General features: G+C 39.5%; 1 protein-coding gene across 1 annotated transcript in view; it reads right to left on the minus strand.

Annotated features, from left to right (window-relative positions):
• The window catches only part of ptprn2 (protein tyrosine phosphatase receptor type N2), a 235,150-nt gene that overhangs the window by 120,486 nt on the left and 97,754 nt on the right, over positions 1-16,910 (minus strand). Inside the window, exon 11 of the mRNA XM_053233318.1 lies at positions 15,204-15,283. Within this exon, the coding sequence (XP_053089293.1) occupies positions 15,204-15,283 (80 nt within the window). The remainder of the gene's footprint in view (positions 1-15,203; positions 15,284-16,910) is intronic.

Consider the following 16,910-nt stretch of genomic DNA (forward strand, 5'->3'; position numbering starts at 1 on the left):
GAAACTGCAAATAGATGGAAAATTGCTGGCTCATTAGAGACGAGCGAAGTGGAAGTGAGGTAAGGGACATGTGTGTGCAAGGACAAAGTGTTTAGGGGACAAATCTGAGAAACTTTGCACAGACTAAAGAGTTTTTAACCTTCTGTCATTCATCCATTACACAGAGAGAGAGAGAGAGAGAGAGAGAGAGAGAGATGGAGGATGAAACAGAATCTGTAAAAAGAACAAAATGAGAAAAGAGGACGACTAATGCAATCAGGTACAAACAGTTCAGTGAGAAAAGGACACGATGTCCCTGACATGAGGGAACTCTAGCTAACGAATTATTATCGTACATTATTATCGTAAAATCTTGTGTGGAATTCTGCATTCTGATTGGTCAGAAGGTGTTGATTAATTTTCTAGAACAGCAGCTCTGACAATAGTGCAGTTGCAAATCACATGTTTCTATTAATGTGCTTGTTCTAATACATTATCGTTTCTATAGTAACAGCTCATTCACGATGGACGTGATACTCAGTAAACTGATTAAAAATCACGTGTAATCGTTGCAATGGTGACGTTTTCTGTAAGATGTTTATTTAACCTTTATGGAAGGAGTCTCCAGTGTCAGAAAGTAAAGCTGTAACTTTATGTTTTCAGGACAGAGGGATTTACGCCTTTTTTTTTGCAGTTTCTCGGTTGTTTCTGTGGCTTTTATTGACTTTTATTTACTTTTATTTAACTACGAGAGAGAGAGAAAAAGGAGGCTGAATGTAACTATTAATGGATAAAAAGTGTGTAGTGTTGTTTTTTAATGAATAATTGTTAGAGTTGGCAAATCACTGTGGTAAAAGAGGAATAAAACACTTTGCAGCATTATTCATAACTTGTTATACTCAGGAATCGTAATATTAGAGGAATAACTTTTAGCTATAAGCTTTTTTTTAATTATACGTTTAACTTTTTCCACCTCTGGGAAATGGAACCTAGGGGGCGTGGCCTAATGGGGCGGAGTAAGGCTGAACTGTTTACGCAAGAAAGAAATGTGATTCCAGTTACACTGTTATTGGAAAATAACGTACTTCGTGTGGCAACAGTAACTCCAATTGAAAACCTAGGGGGTGTGGCCTAATGGGGCGGAGTCATACCAAACCACGCAACAAAAGAAAGTTTAGCAAAAGTAAACTAACGAAGCAAACGCCAGACAGTAAACATGTCTCAGCTGAACGACTGCATGTGGATGAAAGTGTTACGTTGTGTTCATTTGATTTGTCGTCAGACTCTTCCTTTAAGAAACGAGCGAACAACAGAAAGATGGAGAGAGATGAAGAGAGCGAGGGAGAGAAACAGCGTGAAAAGATAAAACGGATCTCATCTTGCAAAGAAAACCACAGTGTACCAGTGTGTGTGTGTGTGTGTGTGTGTGTGTGTGTGTGTGTGTGTGTGTGTGTGTGTGTGAGTGGTGAGGAAAAGGCAATTCGTCGCCTGTTTACACCTCCAGGTGATAATGCGACACCTCCTCAGCCGAAGCGGCGGACAGAGAGATGGAGCGAGAGAGAGAGAGAGCGAGAGAGAGAGAGAGATGGAGCGAGCGAGAGAGAGAGAGCGAGAGAGAGAGAGAGATGGAGTGAGAGAGAGAGAGAGAGAGAGAGAGAGAGAGAGAGAGAGAGAGACGAGCGACGTGTCCCCGGTGTGTGTCGACTGGAACACAGAGGTGTTGTGAAAAATACCCAGAAGGCCATGGGGCTCTGTAGGAAAGTAATTAGAGCAGCAGAGGTACATGTTTTCGGTATTGTCATACACTTGAACACACACTTTCCCTGCAGCGCACACACACACACACACACACACACACACACACACACACACAGCTTTTGCAGTTAACACTGCAGGTTAATGATGTGTTAAGTGCTTTCTCTGGCTCTGGTTATTAACACACTTTAATTACAGTGCTGTTAAACTGTTAAAATTTGGAGGTGAGAGACGCAGCACAAACAGACGTGTGGCGAAAAAAATAAACGCAATCTGTGATTTCACCACTTTTTTTACACAAAATACTGCAGGCTTACATCTGTTACGTTAATGTGGCATAAAATATTAGAAATGTTGCAGCTACAGTGTCGAGTTTGGATTTAAATAACGACCAAAATGATACTGTTCAGACAGTAGCTGAATCTGGGCGTGGCCTAATATTCTAATGAGCGTGTTTGATTGACAGCTGGCTGTCTGAAACCTGCTTTCACGTCATCAGAGAGCTCTAACATGACTGATGTTCCCATTAGCTTAGCTTTTTATAACGGGACAGTCTTCAGGACAGAGGAGGTCACGCTTTGGGGTTTCTCTGTAACATGACAAGCTGCGTGTGTGTGTGTGTGTGTGTGTGTGTGTTTTATCTCATTAACTTCAAGAGGAAGAAAAAAAGAGCTAGCTCTATCAGTGAGTTTGGTTCTACCTTGATAGCTAGAATTAATTATTTAGCTAGTGCTATCACTTAATTTGGTCTTCAAAATAAGCACAAATTCTAGTTATAAAATTGTGTTATTATCTTTAAATTAAGAAGTTTACACGACATGCACACGGCACTAGACGTTCTTTTATAAAATGGTTTCTTTCATTGCTGAAATCTATATTAGATTAGCTAGCTAACTCTATCAATCAGTTTAGTCTTAACCTGACAGTTAGCATTATTTAGTCAGTTAGCTAGCTCTATTACTTAGTTTAATCTTAAACTTATAGTTAGCATTAGTTAATTAATTAATTAGCTCTGTTAGTCAGATTGGTCTTAACCTGATAGTTAGCATTAGTTAGTTAATTAGCTAGCTCTATTACTCAGTTTAGTCTTAGCCTGATAGCTAACATTAATTTGTTAGTTCTATTACTCAGTTTAGTCCTAACCTGATGGTTATGATTGCTCAGTTAGTTAGCTAGCTCTATTACTTAGTTTGGTCTTAACCTGATAGTTAGCATTAGTTAGTTAATTAGCTAGCTCTATTACTCAGTTTAGTCCTAACCTGATGGTTATGATTGCTTAGTTAGTTAGCTAGCTCTATTACTTAGTTTGGTCTTAACCTGATAGTTAGCATTAGTTAGTTAATTAGCTAGCTCTATTACTCAGTTTAGTCCTAACCTGATGGTTATGATTGCTTAGTTAGTTAGCTAGCTCTATTACTTAGTTTGGTCTTAACCTGACAGTTAGCATTGGCTAGTTAATTAGTTAGCTCTTTTAGTCTGATTGGTCTTCCCATTACAGACAGACTGTAGATAAACAGCGAAGTTGTGTTATTATCTCCGTTGAGAAGCTAACATCACACACACATTGTTCTAGATGGACTTTTAGAAAGTGGTTAATGTCAGGTCTGAAATCTGATTGGCTGAGCCGTGTCTGGAAGCTGTTGTAAAATCCTCTACATTAATGTTCCAGGTTTTAAACCAGTACAACTGGTACACTATTAGTTACAGTTTGATGTGTTGCATTAAAAATAAATTAAATAATTGTTCATAATAAATAATTAACATTTAATCACTAATAAATCATTAAATAATGTTTACTGAACAGTGGTGTATTTTATCATATCGAATATTATCGCTGGTTTCATCACATATGATTTTGCACGTTAAACTACGTGTATATATATATACACACACGTGTGTGTGTGTGTGTGGTATAAGTGGGATAATCCACGGCTAGGTGTGCGTTACACGATTTTAATGCACGATGTGGAGGTAAAGAATCACCGAGGTGAAGCGGAGTGCATTACAATCGTGTAACGCACGCCTAGCCGTGGATTATCCCGCTTATACCACGGTCTCCTGCCAGCAGTGACGAGTTAAAGCTGATGTCTGCAGCGCAAAACTGGACCGAAAAGATAAAACTAACGGTTAATTTTCATTAGTTATTTTTTATATACGGGTCACTAGATCTAGAATTCTGCCTGCTCTAAATCATACACACAGATACAGTAGTGCGTTAAGATTACATTTGTTTCAATCAATTATAATAAATAGTTATTAGAGAGAGAGAGAGAGAGAGAGAGAGAGAGAGAGAGAGAGAGAGAGTGTGTGTGTGTGTGAATTACCGGAAGCTGTGAGTGTAACTACTGTATGCAGCTGTAACTGTATGTTACTATGGTTACAGTTGTATATAGGCAGTACATATTTTACTTTATTAATTCAGAATGGTGATTAAACTTGCCTGTGCATCCAACACACACCCTCCAGCCAATCAGAGTCGAGTATTGAAGCTTCAGTTCTTTCAGTGATAATGGTTAAGGGAACAGGGAGGGCGTCATACTGCAATGCCCCAGTGCATGCTGGGTAGGTGACCTGTGACAGGGCGCCGTATCGATTAAAAAAGCCAGTTCCAGTCGAATAGCAGAGGAGAGAGATATTCCTCTAAGAACTGATCCATAATTCATCTCTCTCTCTCTTAGTTCCTTTCCTCTCTCTCTCTCTCTCTCTCTCTCAGTTCCTTTCCTCTCGTCTCATCTCTCTCTCTCTCTCTTCTCTCTCCTCTTTTTTCTGAGGGTGAAGTGTGGCTCAGGAGGGACATTCTGACCTCCGTTTCAGGGAGAGAAGAAAAGGGACAGATTGAGGACCTGCCTCAGACCTGACACTAGGACGGGATCCATCTGAGTTTTGATTTAAAAAAAAGGCGTGGCTCACGATAGAGGGATCTGCCCATATGGTGCATCCCAAAATGGCCTCACAGAAAATACGGAAGAAAACTAGGACTAAATTAGGACTTTAATTTACAGAAAAATCACAACCATTTCACATGTGATCATGTGAGTGATATTTAACTAAAGAGTGCGAAAAGGAATGAATGCTGTAGGGAATATAACCCCATGCCCTGCATGTGACAAATGAACATGTGAAAATAACCAAAGAGTGTAAAAAAAAAAAAATCACATGAAAATAAAAGAATCATGTGAATCTGAAACAATCAAGATCAAAATAAAATAAAATAATCGCATTAAAAAATAAATCGTGAAATTATCAAATCATAAAAAAATATCACATGTGAAAATAAATGTATCATATGACAATTTATGATTCATGAAACAGTTATTGAATCATTTGAAAATAAATGAAAATAAAAAAATAAATGAAAATAAAAGAATCATATGAAAATTCACAAATCATGAAACAATTAGTGAATCATGTGAAAATAAACAAATCATGTGAAAATAAATTAACTATGAAAGTAAATGAATCATGAAAATGAATGAATCATGTGAAACTGAATCAATCAAAATAAAAATAAAATAAATCACCTGTGAAAAATAAATCATGAAAATAAATGAATCATCTGAAAATAAACTAATTATGTGAAAGTAAATGAATCATGTGACAATTCATGAATCATATGAAAATTGATGATTCATGAAACAGCTAGTTAATCATGTGAAAATAAATGAATCATATGAAAATTCTTGAATCCTGAAACAGTTAGTGAATCATGTGAAAATAAATTAAATATATGAAAATAAATGAATCATGAAAATGAATGAATCGTGTGAAACTGAATCAATCAAAATCAAAATAAAATAATCACATGTGAAAAATAAATTGTGAAAATAATGAATCATAAAAAAATCAGATGTGAAAATAAATGAATCGTATGAAAATTCATGAATCATATGACAATTCATGAATCATGAAACAATTAGTGAATCATGTGAAAATAAATTAACTGTATGAAAGTAAATGAATCATGAAAATGAATGAATCATGTGAAACTGAATCAATCAAAATAAAAATAAAAATAAATCACCTGTGAAAAATAAATCATGAAAATAAATGAATCATCTGAAAATAAACTAATTATGTGAAAGTAAATGAATCATATGACAATTCATGAACTGTGAAACAATTTGTGAATTGTGTTCAAATAAATGAATCATCTGAAAATAAATGAATCATTTGAAAATTCATGAATCATGTTAAAATGAACAAATCAGATGTGAAAATAAATGAATCACGTGAAAATTCATGAATCATATGACAATTCATGAATCATGAAAATAAACGAATCATGTGAAAATAAATTAACTATATGAAAATAACTGAATCATGAAAATGAATGAATCATGTATTAAAAAAAAATCACATGAAAACAAATGAATCATAAAAAAAGATTCAGGAATAAATGCGGAATTAAAGGAACTGGGAAAAGAAAATCCTACATGTGGAATTCGTGCGAAATCTAAACTTGTGCGAATGATAAGTGCGGCGTGAAGTGTGTAAAATCCACCCGTGTAAATTTGTGACTTTTCTGTAAGACCGCGCGAGCTGGTAGAGGAGCCTGAGTGACAGTGATGAAGACAGAGAAGCCAATTTAGCATCCCTATCCCTCCTGTGTCAATGCCACGGCTTTAGCTGTCAATCAAACGTCAAATCCCGCCCACGGCAGCCTGGACTGAAGTGTGGATCGATCGTGTGCAGTGCAGTAAGGACAGTAATGTGTCTCTGCTCGCAAAAAAGCAAAACACCAACAATACACACAATGTTATCTTCTATCTATCTTCTATCCATCGTAGCCATTTAGCCATTTGTGCAGATAAAAAAGGGCAAGCACTATTATCATTTATCCTTTATCAGATTATTTCAGAGGCATTACTGCTGTTTGATACCAACAGTATCTGATATTTCAGCCTCTCCGGACATCTCCGGACGGCTACGACGGATTAGCTCCATCAGAGCCAGGCTACGTTCAGCTTTCCTCTCTTCTTTACGCACCAGGAAGATCTTTTTCATTAAAAAAAACTAATTAATAACAAACTAACAGAACAGAACAGAACAGCATGCTAGCATGTATTAGCTAGTTAGCCAGCTAATCTTTTAAACTAATTGAAGGCGAGACACTACTGTTAAATAGAGTTTTTTTTTTTTCAAAACAGATATCACAATTCATCTTCACCAGCTGATTGCTGATATTCGCACAAGTGTTTATTTATTTTTATTTTTTTTTGTATTTGTGAGGTTTTTCAAAAATCGACATTTGTTTATCCAAATGAGGCTTCGTCTAATTCTTAACAAAAACGGTGAGGTTTGAATAAAAAATGTTTATTTCACTGAGGAGACGTTCTCATGTTCTTTCTTTCCTGATTAATCAGTTAAACACAATGCGCTTATATATATATATATATATATATATATATATATATATATATATATATATATATATATATATATATGAAATGCTATTTTCAGTATACAGTTAATTTCTGGGAAGTAGCTAATGTATGAACTAACTAGGGATAGAATTTTTAAAAAAATTTCAAATTTCATTTTCATGCAACTCATCAAGAAACTGAGATTTTTGGTTTTGAGTATAAAAAAAAAACGATTTTGAGAAACAGTTTAAAAAAAACTAGTGTGGTTTAATGTGTCTCCACTCTAGTTAGTGTGTCTTAAGTGATGTGTATATCATAATGACACAATATAAATATAAATATAAATATAAATATAAATATAAATAGATTTCCGGTGTGTTTTCTCTGCTTGTTATAAATGTAGGTTATTATACATTATACATATATGTGTAGATTTTTATGCTAATTAAGTTATGTAAAGTTTTATGTTTTAGTGAGTGTGACAGAGTGTGAACGAGCAAAACCACATCAATATGAACACAGGTAAGGTGTGTGTGTGTGTGTGTGTGTGTGTGTGTGTGTGTGTAAGAGAGCATGTGATTTTAAAGCCATCTCCTAAAACAAACATGCAGTAGCTAAGATTAGCATCACGGTATAGATTTGTTTACATTCTGAGTTATCGGTTATCAGCTTATATCAAACACAGAGTGAAGTGTAATAAGTGATAGTGAAGTGTAATAAGTGATAGTGAACTGTAATAAGTGATAGTGAAGTGTAATAAGTGATAGTGAAGTGTAATAAGTGATAGTGAAGTGTAATAAGTGATAGTGAACTGTAATAAGTGATAGTGAACTGTAATAAGTGATACCACACAGTGCCGTTTAATTCTGCATTCTGATTGGTCAGAGTAAGAAAAGCTGCATTTTTGTCTTATTAACTTCACGAAAGAAAAAAAGAGGCTGAAGAACGTAAGTGAGAACAGGAACTCTGTTGTTTCGCAGAACATTAAATGTAACTATAAATGGATAAAAAGCATAACGTGTTGTTCTTTAGTAAGTATAAATAGTTGGCATGTTGCTGCTGTATAAGAGGAATAAAACACTTCAGGATGTGCTGTTAGAGGAAAATAATCACCTTCAGGGTGACAGCAGTGACTTTCCCAACACACATCATTGATTATTTTCCTCTAACAGCACGACCTGCAGTGTTTTATTTCCTTACATACGTTACAGCTGCAATAAACCAGTTCCAGCAGTTTGGGAAATCAGTCTAAAGAAATTCTAACTATAGCACATGACTGTGGGCTGATGTGAAGAATTCTGGACCCAGAGCTGTGATTTAATATCGTCACATAAAACGTGTTGTTGCTTTGTTTAAATACAGCAACGCATCTCTCTTTTCATGTTTTTATCCCTGTTTTTACTGAGGAAAGGAACAAAGTTGCTTATTTGGACTAAAACTACAGCACAGTATAAAAAGTACATGCATAAAGGAAAAAAAAAAAAAACACCTGCATAATGAAATAAGCGCAGATCGGACGAAGCGGAGTGCTAATCCCACTCGCTCCTCATCCCTTTTTTTTGTGAGAGGAAATATTATTAATTATATTCAAAGAGGGAAGTACAAAAGCAGAAAGGAAGCTTTGAACACCGAGGGCCCTAAATGTCATCCGCCTGCTTTGAAGTGCACGGAGTCCGCCTTTGTTTCTCCCTCTCTCTCTCTATTCAGCAGCAGAGCACGGCTGCTTTCAGCGGGGGCATTATGGGCACACGACGCGCTGCCATTATGGACAGACAAAACACACACACACACACACACACACACACAGTGCTGAAGCGACGACTAGACTGTGGATCTATAATGGAATGATATTTTTTTTAAAAAAAAACATTGCTTTTTTTTCACAAATCCATTAAATGTGATAAACATCCAAACATCTAAACAAGTACAGTCCGAATGGGCGTGTCCTATTATTCTAATGAGCTCACTTGATTGACAGCCGTCAATCACAGTGACACAGGAGCGGGAATCAGGACCAGCTACCCACTTACAGAGTAGCTACACTGGCTAGGTTAGCTGTCACTCATTAGCTTAGCTTATAAATGCTAACTTTGGCTCACTACAGCAGCTTTCAGTGGGGTGGTAAGACTTCACTCGCTAGTTTGCTCACACTCGCATGATTAGCTTTCTATTGCTAGGTTAGCTTTTTATTGCTAGATTGCATTTCACTTGCTAGGTTATCTTTTATCTTTCTTTGTTGCTAATTGGCCTAAACAGAGGCAAAGCACTGCCTCTAAACAAATCAATCAGAGCACTAGTTCTAATCAGACAGGTCAGAATGGACCAATCAGAGCACTGCATTTAAAAAAGACCAATCAGTGCACTGCCTCTGAACAGACCAATCAGTGCACTGCCTCTGAACAGACCAATCAGTGCACTGCCTCTGAACAGACCAATCAGTTCACTGCCTCTGAACAGACCAATCAGAGCACTGCCTCTGAACAGACCAATTAGAGCACTGCCTCTGAACAGACCAATCAGAGCACTGCCTCAGAACAGACCAATCAGAGCACTGCCTCTGAACAGACCAATCAGAGCACTGCCTCTGAACAGACCAATCAGAGCACTGCTTCTAAACAAACCAATCAGAGCACTGCTTCTAAACAAACCAGTAAGAGCACTGCCTCAGAACAGACCAATCAGAGCACTGCCTCTGAACAGACCAGTCAGAGCACTGCCTCAAAAAAAAAAAAAAAAAAAAAAAAGGCATCACATCAATCAGATCATTAACCTTTATCTAACCCTAACCCTTTTTTCTTTTACCAATTCCTCATTTTTTTTTTCCTCAGAAATTAAATGTTGGATTTTTTATGTAAAAATTGGATGAACTGTAATGAGCCTGAGTGCTTTTGTTGGACTTAACGCAGTTAAAGGTGGAATTAAGCAACAAGTGCTAGCCCTTTGCTAACCCCACCCCTCAAACTATCCCTCACTTAATATTCAGAAGTTTACATGAAAACGAATACGAGCATGAATGTGTCTGAACGTCTGCGCTGCCAGGCTCCCTGGACAGTGGCATGAACACACGCTAAAACTCCGCAGTCTCAGTTTGTTAGCACGTAGCTTCTGTGTCTCGCTGACAAGCTGTCGTGTTCGTCACTCTTCTTAATCTCTCTCGCTTTCATCGACCATTTCACATTCATGCACTTGATATTATTATTCAGCCCCGTTTCCCCAGAGAGGGAATTAGCAAACGAAAACAACGCCTGCCTCCGCTAATCCCTGTCTGTTAGCAAAGACTGCGTGACTGCTCGCCACATCCTCACCCAAATCTGCATCGATTCAGGAAGTGTGTTAGAGCTTTGTTCAACACACACACACACACACACACACACACACAGACGCTGTTAGCACTGTTTGTGTGCCAGAGTCTGTCTGTGGCTTACTGTACTGAACTGAATGTACATCATGTTCAGATGTAACAGCTGCGCTAGCTTCCTGCATGAGTGCTAGTCTAAAAAATATTAAAGAAATACCATTTATTGTTTGGGTTTAGATATTGGGGTGGGATTTTTAAAAGAAAATGACTTCATATATATATTTTTTAATTTCTATTTATGGAGTTTCTAGTGTGTGCTAGCTAAGGATATACTAGCTAATAACATTAAGCTACGTCCACAGATGCTAACATCATTTTTTATGATGACAGTTTTTAATTTTTTAATGATGAATTATTACATGTTTAAACCCACCATAAGTAAGACTTTGAGCAATATATAAAGTTATTTTATTTCTTAAGTGATCCCTAATAGGTAGACAGAACAAAGAGAAGGAAAGAAAATATATTGTGCCATATTCAGAGTTAGCGACTCCAAATGTTGAGTCACTACTGACGTGGGGAAAGTTCCTCGTATTCAGAGTCGGGTTACGCACGTCCTTAAATGGATTTTCTGAGCTTCTGATTCAGATTAATAAAATCACCTGTGTTTAGTTCATGTGTCTATGGTTTTCAGATGTTCTTCAGGAGAAGCAGAAGAAGGAGACAGGGTTTTCAATAGCGTCTAGACGACCAGCTTTAAACACAAACACTCAGCTTTAAACCTGAGAGAAAATACAGACTGACGAAGGAAATAGTGTTTATTCTCAGCTGCCGGATGTAATATGATGTAACATAAAAGCAAGAGACAATTACAGAATGAAAAATAATTGAACGAAGGGATGAGATCCTAAATCATAATGCGTGTAGAAGCTATTTTAGCACACGTTTAATTCGCTGTTTTGAGAAGCCACTTGGTCTTGGAGGCAATGCGATACCAGACTGTGTTAAGAGAAAAAAGCGATACTGGTTTGTCCGAGATGGCGGCCGCTGTAACGTTCCAGCTGAGTGATTTACAAGAGAGAGTTATAGGTGCAACAGACGTTTTATTTCAGTTCCATTATCCTCAAAGCTCCAGCACAAAACTAAAAGAGGTTACGTAAGGTAATTATGGGCTAACACACACACACTCACACACACCCACCCACATTCAGTTTCCTCTTCGGCCGTCTCTGACTCTGTGTTTGAAAAGGACGTCACGAAGCACAGACCCCCTACAGAGACGAGGAGCAGGTCACCACGATATCGCAAGTAATCAGAGCCTGAGTTTCACTGCAGCACAAATAACACAGCCCGGGACCTAATCAGAGTCAGTTTAAAGGCAAAAAATGACAAATTCACACACACACACACACGCACACACACACACACACACACACACACACGACTGCACAGAGCTGTAAAACTCTGGATACACTCGCTGACAAATCCAAAACATTAGCATCAAAATTAGGACAAAAATTCTTACAGAGAACTCAGTGAAGGAGGCGTGGCCTCTGTGTGTCAGTCTCAGTGAAGGAGGCGGGGCCTCTGTGTGTGTCAGTCTCGGGGAAGGAGGCGTGGCCTCTGTGTGTGTCAGTCTCGGGGAAGGAGGCGTGGCCTCTGTGTGTGTCAGTGTCGGGGAAGGAGGCGTGGCCTCTGTGTGTGTCAGTCTCGGGGAAGGAGGCGTGGCCTTTGTGTGTCAGTCTCAGTGAAGGAGGCGTGGCCTCTGTGTGTGTCTGTCTCTGTGAAGGAGGCGTGGCCTCTGTGTGTGTCAGTCTCTGTGAAGGAGGCGTGGCCTATGTGTGTGTCAGTCTCAATGAAGGAGGCGTGGCCTCTGTGTGTCAGTCCCAGTTAAAGTAGCTCTAAACAAGGAATTTTTACAACAAGCTAAAAGAGATGTATGATTTTTGATCAGATTTCATTTGATAAATACACTATTACCTCCCCACTCACACACACACACTCACACACACACACACACACACACAGGGAAGCGGTGACTCAGTGCGAGTCAGGTGGATGTTGGCCATTAGTTTAGCTGGAGAGGCCCGCGTAATTACGCCTGGCATTTTGACAAGTGTTTGCTGGAGTGAAGGTCAACTGTGTGTGTGTGTGTGTGTGTGTGTGTGTGGGAGAGATTCATGCTAATCTCACAGCGAGACACTCCACCATCGCTCTATTCCAATTAGAGAGAGACACGGGGGAGGGGGAAACTGAGACAGGAGTGCAGTTTCATCCACCTGCTTTTACTTTTACATTTATTCATTTGGCCGAGGCTTTTATCCGGAGAGAGTTCCAGCTGAGGCAGAACCCAGTCTGAGCGCTTCAGGGTTAAGGCCACTTGCTTAAGGGCTCAACAGCTCTCTGGCTATCCTGGGATTTGAACTGACAACCTTTTGATCACTAGCACAGAAGTTTAACTACCGAGTTTCCTATTGCTCACAATGATCATGCATGAAAAGTGTCAGCCGAAGTATCAGCCGAAGTATCAGCTGGGGTGAGGTGGAAATGACGAGTCAGGAATATTAGGACACACGTGACAATATTCTGAAATCTATAACTATAAATGGATTATAAAGTCATTTAAAAAAATTGTAATCATTATTAAATTGCTGTGCTATAAGCAGAATAAAACACTTCAGGAAGTGCTGTTAGAGGAAAATAATCAACTTCAGAGTGGTAGCGGTAACTCCACTTCATCACACCACCACATTGTTGATGATTTTCCTATAACAGCACAACACCAAGTCCTTACGTATCTGACTAATATGTCCGTTTAATTATTAAATTAAAAAAATATATGTGTCTAGCTGGCTAGCATTACAGATATTTTAGTGTAGCTAAACAAAACTAGCTAATAAGCAGGATAGCTATGAAATTGTGTTACACTAAGAGGTGAAGAAGACGTGAGTGAGCACAGGTGCTGTAATAAAAGGTGATAAAGCGCAGAAGGAGACACTCTCCACAGAAATAAAGTGAGGAATTAGCATTCGAGAGCGCAGACGCTCATCATTCATAATTTCTGCGAGGCGAGCGGGAGGCTGATGATGTTGACTTAACATTTTGTCTGACATTTTAGTTTGACGAGGCCAGCCATTACCTCTCTCTACACACTAGAAGAGGCTTTAACACACACACACACACACACACACACACAGAGCAAATAACTAAGGAATAAGGTTTCATAACAAATTATTATAATGATGTAGATAAAGATGTAAAGAGCTTACTGCTATGAAATAAAACATCAGACTTATGCAATTAATTTAATGTGTTCATCAGGAGAGGTCGTTACACACATTCCTGAAACACAACACCACACCAACTGAGCAACCTGCCATCATCATCGTCATCATCATCATCACCACCATCATCATCGTCATCATCATCATCACCACCATCATCATCACCATCATCATCACCATCACCAGTATCATCATCATCATTACCATCACCATCATCATCATCACCATCACCACCATCACCACCATCATCACCGCCACCATCATCATCACCACCACCATCATCATCATCATACACCATCATCACCATCACCACCACCATCACCACCACCATCATCACCACCACCACCATCATCATCATTATTACCAGTATCATTATTATCATCAGCATCATCATCCACCATCATCATCATCATCATCATCACTATCATCATTACCATCACCACCACCATCACCACCATCATCATCGTCATCATCACCATCACCACCATCACAATCATCATCATCATCATCATCACCACCACCATCATCATCATACACCATCATCACCACCACCATCACCACTACCATCTTCATCACCACCACCATCATCATAACCATCATCACCATCATCACCATCACCACCATCACAATCATCATCATCATCACCACCACCATCATCATCATCACCACTGTCACCATCATCACCACCATCATCACCATCACCACCACCATCATCATCATACACCATCATCACCATCATCACCATCATCATCACCACCATCATCATTATCATCACCATCATCATACACCATCATCACCATCATCACCATCATCATCACCACCATCACCACCATCATCATCGTCATCACCACCATCACAATCATCATCATCATCATCATCACCACCACCATCATCATCATACACCATCATCACCACCACCATCACCACTACCATCTTCATCACCACCACCATCATCATAACCATCATCACCATCATCACCATCACCACCATCACAATCATCATCATCACCACCACCATCATCATCATCCACCATCATCACCATCACCACTGTCACCATCATCACCACCATCATCACCATCATCACCATCATCATCATCACCATCACCACCATCATCATCATCATCACCATCATCATCATAACCATCATCACAATCATCATCATCAGCATCATCCTCATCATCCACCACCATCATCTTCATCATCATCAGCATCATCCTCATCAACCATCATCATCATCATCACGAGAGAGAAGAGGGCCTTACAGTATACACTTGCACTGTGTGTGTGTGTGTGTGTGTGTTTTTAAAGCAGAGCAGCTGATAAAAATCCCACTGTGACATCATCAGATGGCAGTTAAATTCCACAACATTCTGTTCAATGTTTTAAAGATTATTAAATTTAACAAAAATCTATTACTTTGCAGTGATTTCATAATGTGCTGCTTGTTTGACCTGACTGTAGATCGAGCAATGAAATGCAGCTGTGTGTGTGTGTGTGTGTGTGTGTGTGTGTGTGTGTGTGTACCTGCCACTCGGGCCAGGAGTGCTGTGGTGATGTTCCCAGCGTTGGGCTTCACTCTGAACGTTACTGCAGGACCCAGAACCCTGAGCAAGACAGAGAACAAAGTCTCAGAACAAAAGGTCTCGAAATATTCTGTGTATCTGTGTGTATGTGTATAGAGAGTGTGTGTGTGTGTGTGTGTGTGTGAATTAAAGAAAAAAATCAACTTTTCAGAAAAGTGTTCCCCTGACCAATCAGATCGCAGGTTTGAGCTACAAGCAAGAAACATAAAGAAACATGGAGGACAGAGTGCAGGTGAAGAGCGAGTTTTGTTAGTGAGTGAATATGAGCAGATTTATAACATGTTGAATCATAAATGTTTCATTGATAAGATTGCAGTGTTGCTGTAAGTAAAAATAACAGTGTGTGTGTGTGTGTTTGGGACGTTCAGCGGTACGTGACGTGACGTCTCACTTTTACAGTCGCTTCACACGAGCAGCTCAGATTCTCTCTACAAACAACCTCCTCATCAGTTACAGCGTTACAGCAGCCTTTATTCCATCCGCAGTACTGACAGTAATAAAGCTCGCGTACAGAAAGAGCTACGCAGGTGAGAACTGGGTTTGGGGTAAAGTGAGCGTCTCCACTGGTAACATGACAAGGTGTTTTTTTTGTCTTATTAACTTCAACAGAGAGACAAAAGAGAGACAGAGAGGGAACGACTGCTAGAACGTTTATAGCTACTATAACGTAAGAAAGAACAGGACAATGGAAAGATGGAAAGAACAATAAAAAGAAAGAAAGAAGCTTAAAAGAGAAAAACAACAAAAAGATGGAAATGACAATAGAAACAAAAAATAAAAGAAAGAAAGAAAGAAACAAAAGTTTGAAAGACAAAAAACAATCAGACCAGCGCGGTGAGAGCTGAGATCAGACCAGTGCAATGAGAGCTGAGATCAGACCAGCGCGGTGAGAGCTGAGATCAGACCAGCGCGGTGAGAGCTGAGATCAGACCAGTGCAATGAGAGCTGAGATCAGACCAGCGCGGTGAGAGCTGAGATCAGACCAGCGCGGTGAGAGCTGAGATCAGACCAGCGCGGTGAGAGCTGAGATCAGACCAGTGCAATGAGAGCTGAGATCAGACCAGCGCAGTGAGAGCTGACATCAGACCAGCGCGGTGAGAGCTGAGATCAGACTAGTGCGGTGAGAGCTGACATCAGACCAGCGCGGTGAGAGCTGACATCAGACCAGCGCAGTGAGAGCTGACATCAGACCAGCGCAGTGAGAGCTGACATCAGACTAGTGCGGTGAGAGCTGAGATCAGACTAGTGCGGTGAGAGCTGAGATCAGACCAGTGCAATGAGAGCTGAGATCAGACCAGTGCAGTGAGAGCTGAAATCAGACCAGTGCAGTGAGAGCTGAAATCAGACCAGTGCAGTGAGAGCTGAGATCAGACCAGTGCAATGAGAGCTGAAATCAGACCAGTGCAGTGAGAGCTGAGATCAGACCAGTGCAATGAGAGCTGAGATCAGACCAGTGCAATGAGAGCTGAGATCAGATCAGTGCAGTAATCAGACCAGCGCAGGAGGAAGTAGGCGTGGCAGGTGGGTGGGGATTAAGCCTGAAGGTGGTTAATGTGTGATGTAGTCAGTACACTCACACAGCCACAGAGCCACCAGTGTGGAACTAAACGCCTAAGAAGGACAAGGTCACAGAAATGCTTTCACAAAC

Source organism: Pangasianodon hypophthalmus, chromosome 4 (genome assembly GCF_027358585.1).
Source record: "Pangasianodon hypophthalmus isolate fPanHyp1 chromosome 4, fPanHyp1.pri, whole genome shotgun sequence".
NCBI lineage: Eukaryota > Metazoa > Chordata > Actinopteri > Siluriformes > Pangasiidae > Pangasianodon > Pangasianodon hypophthalmus.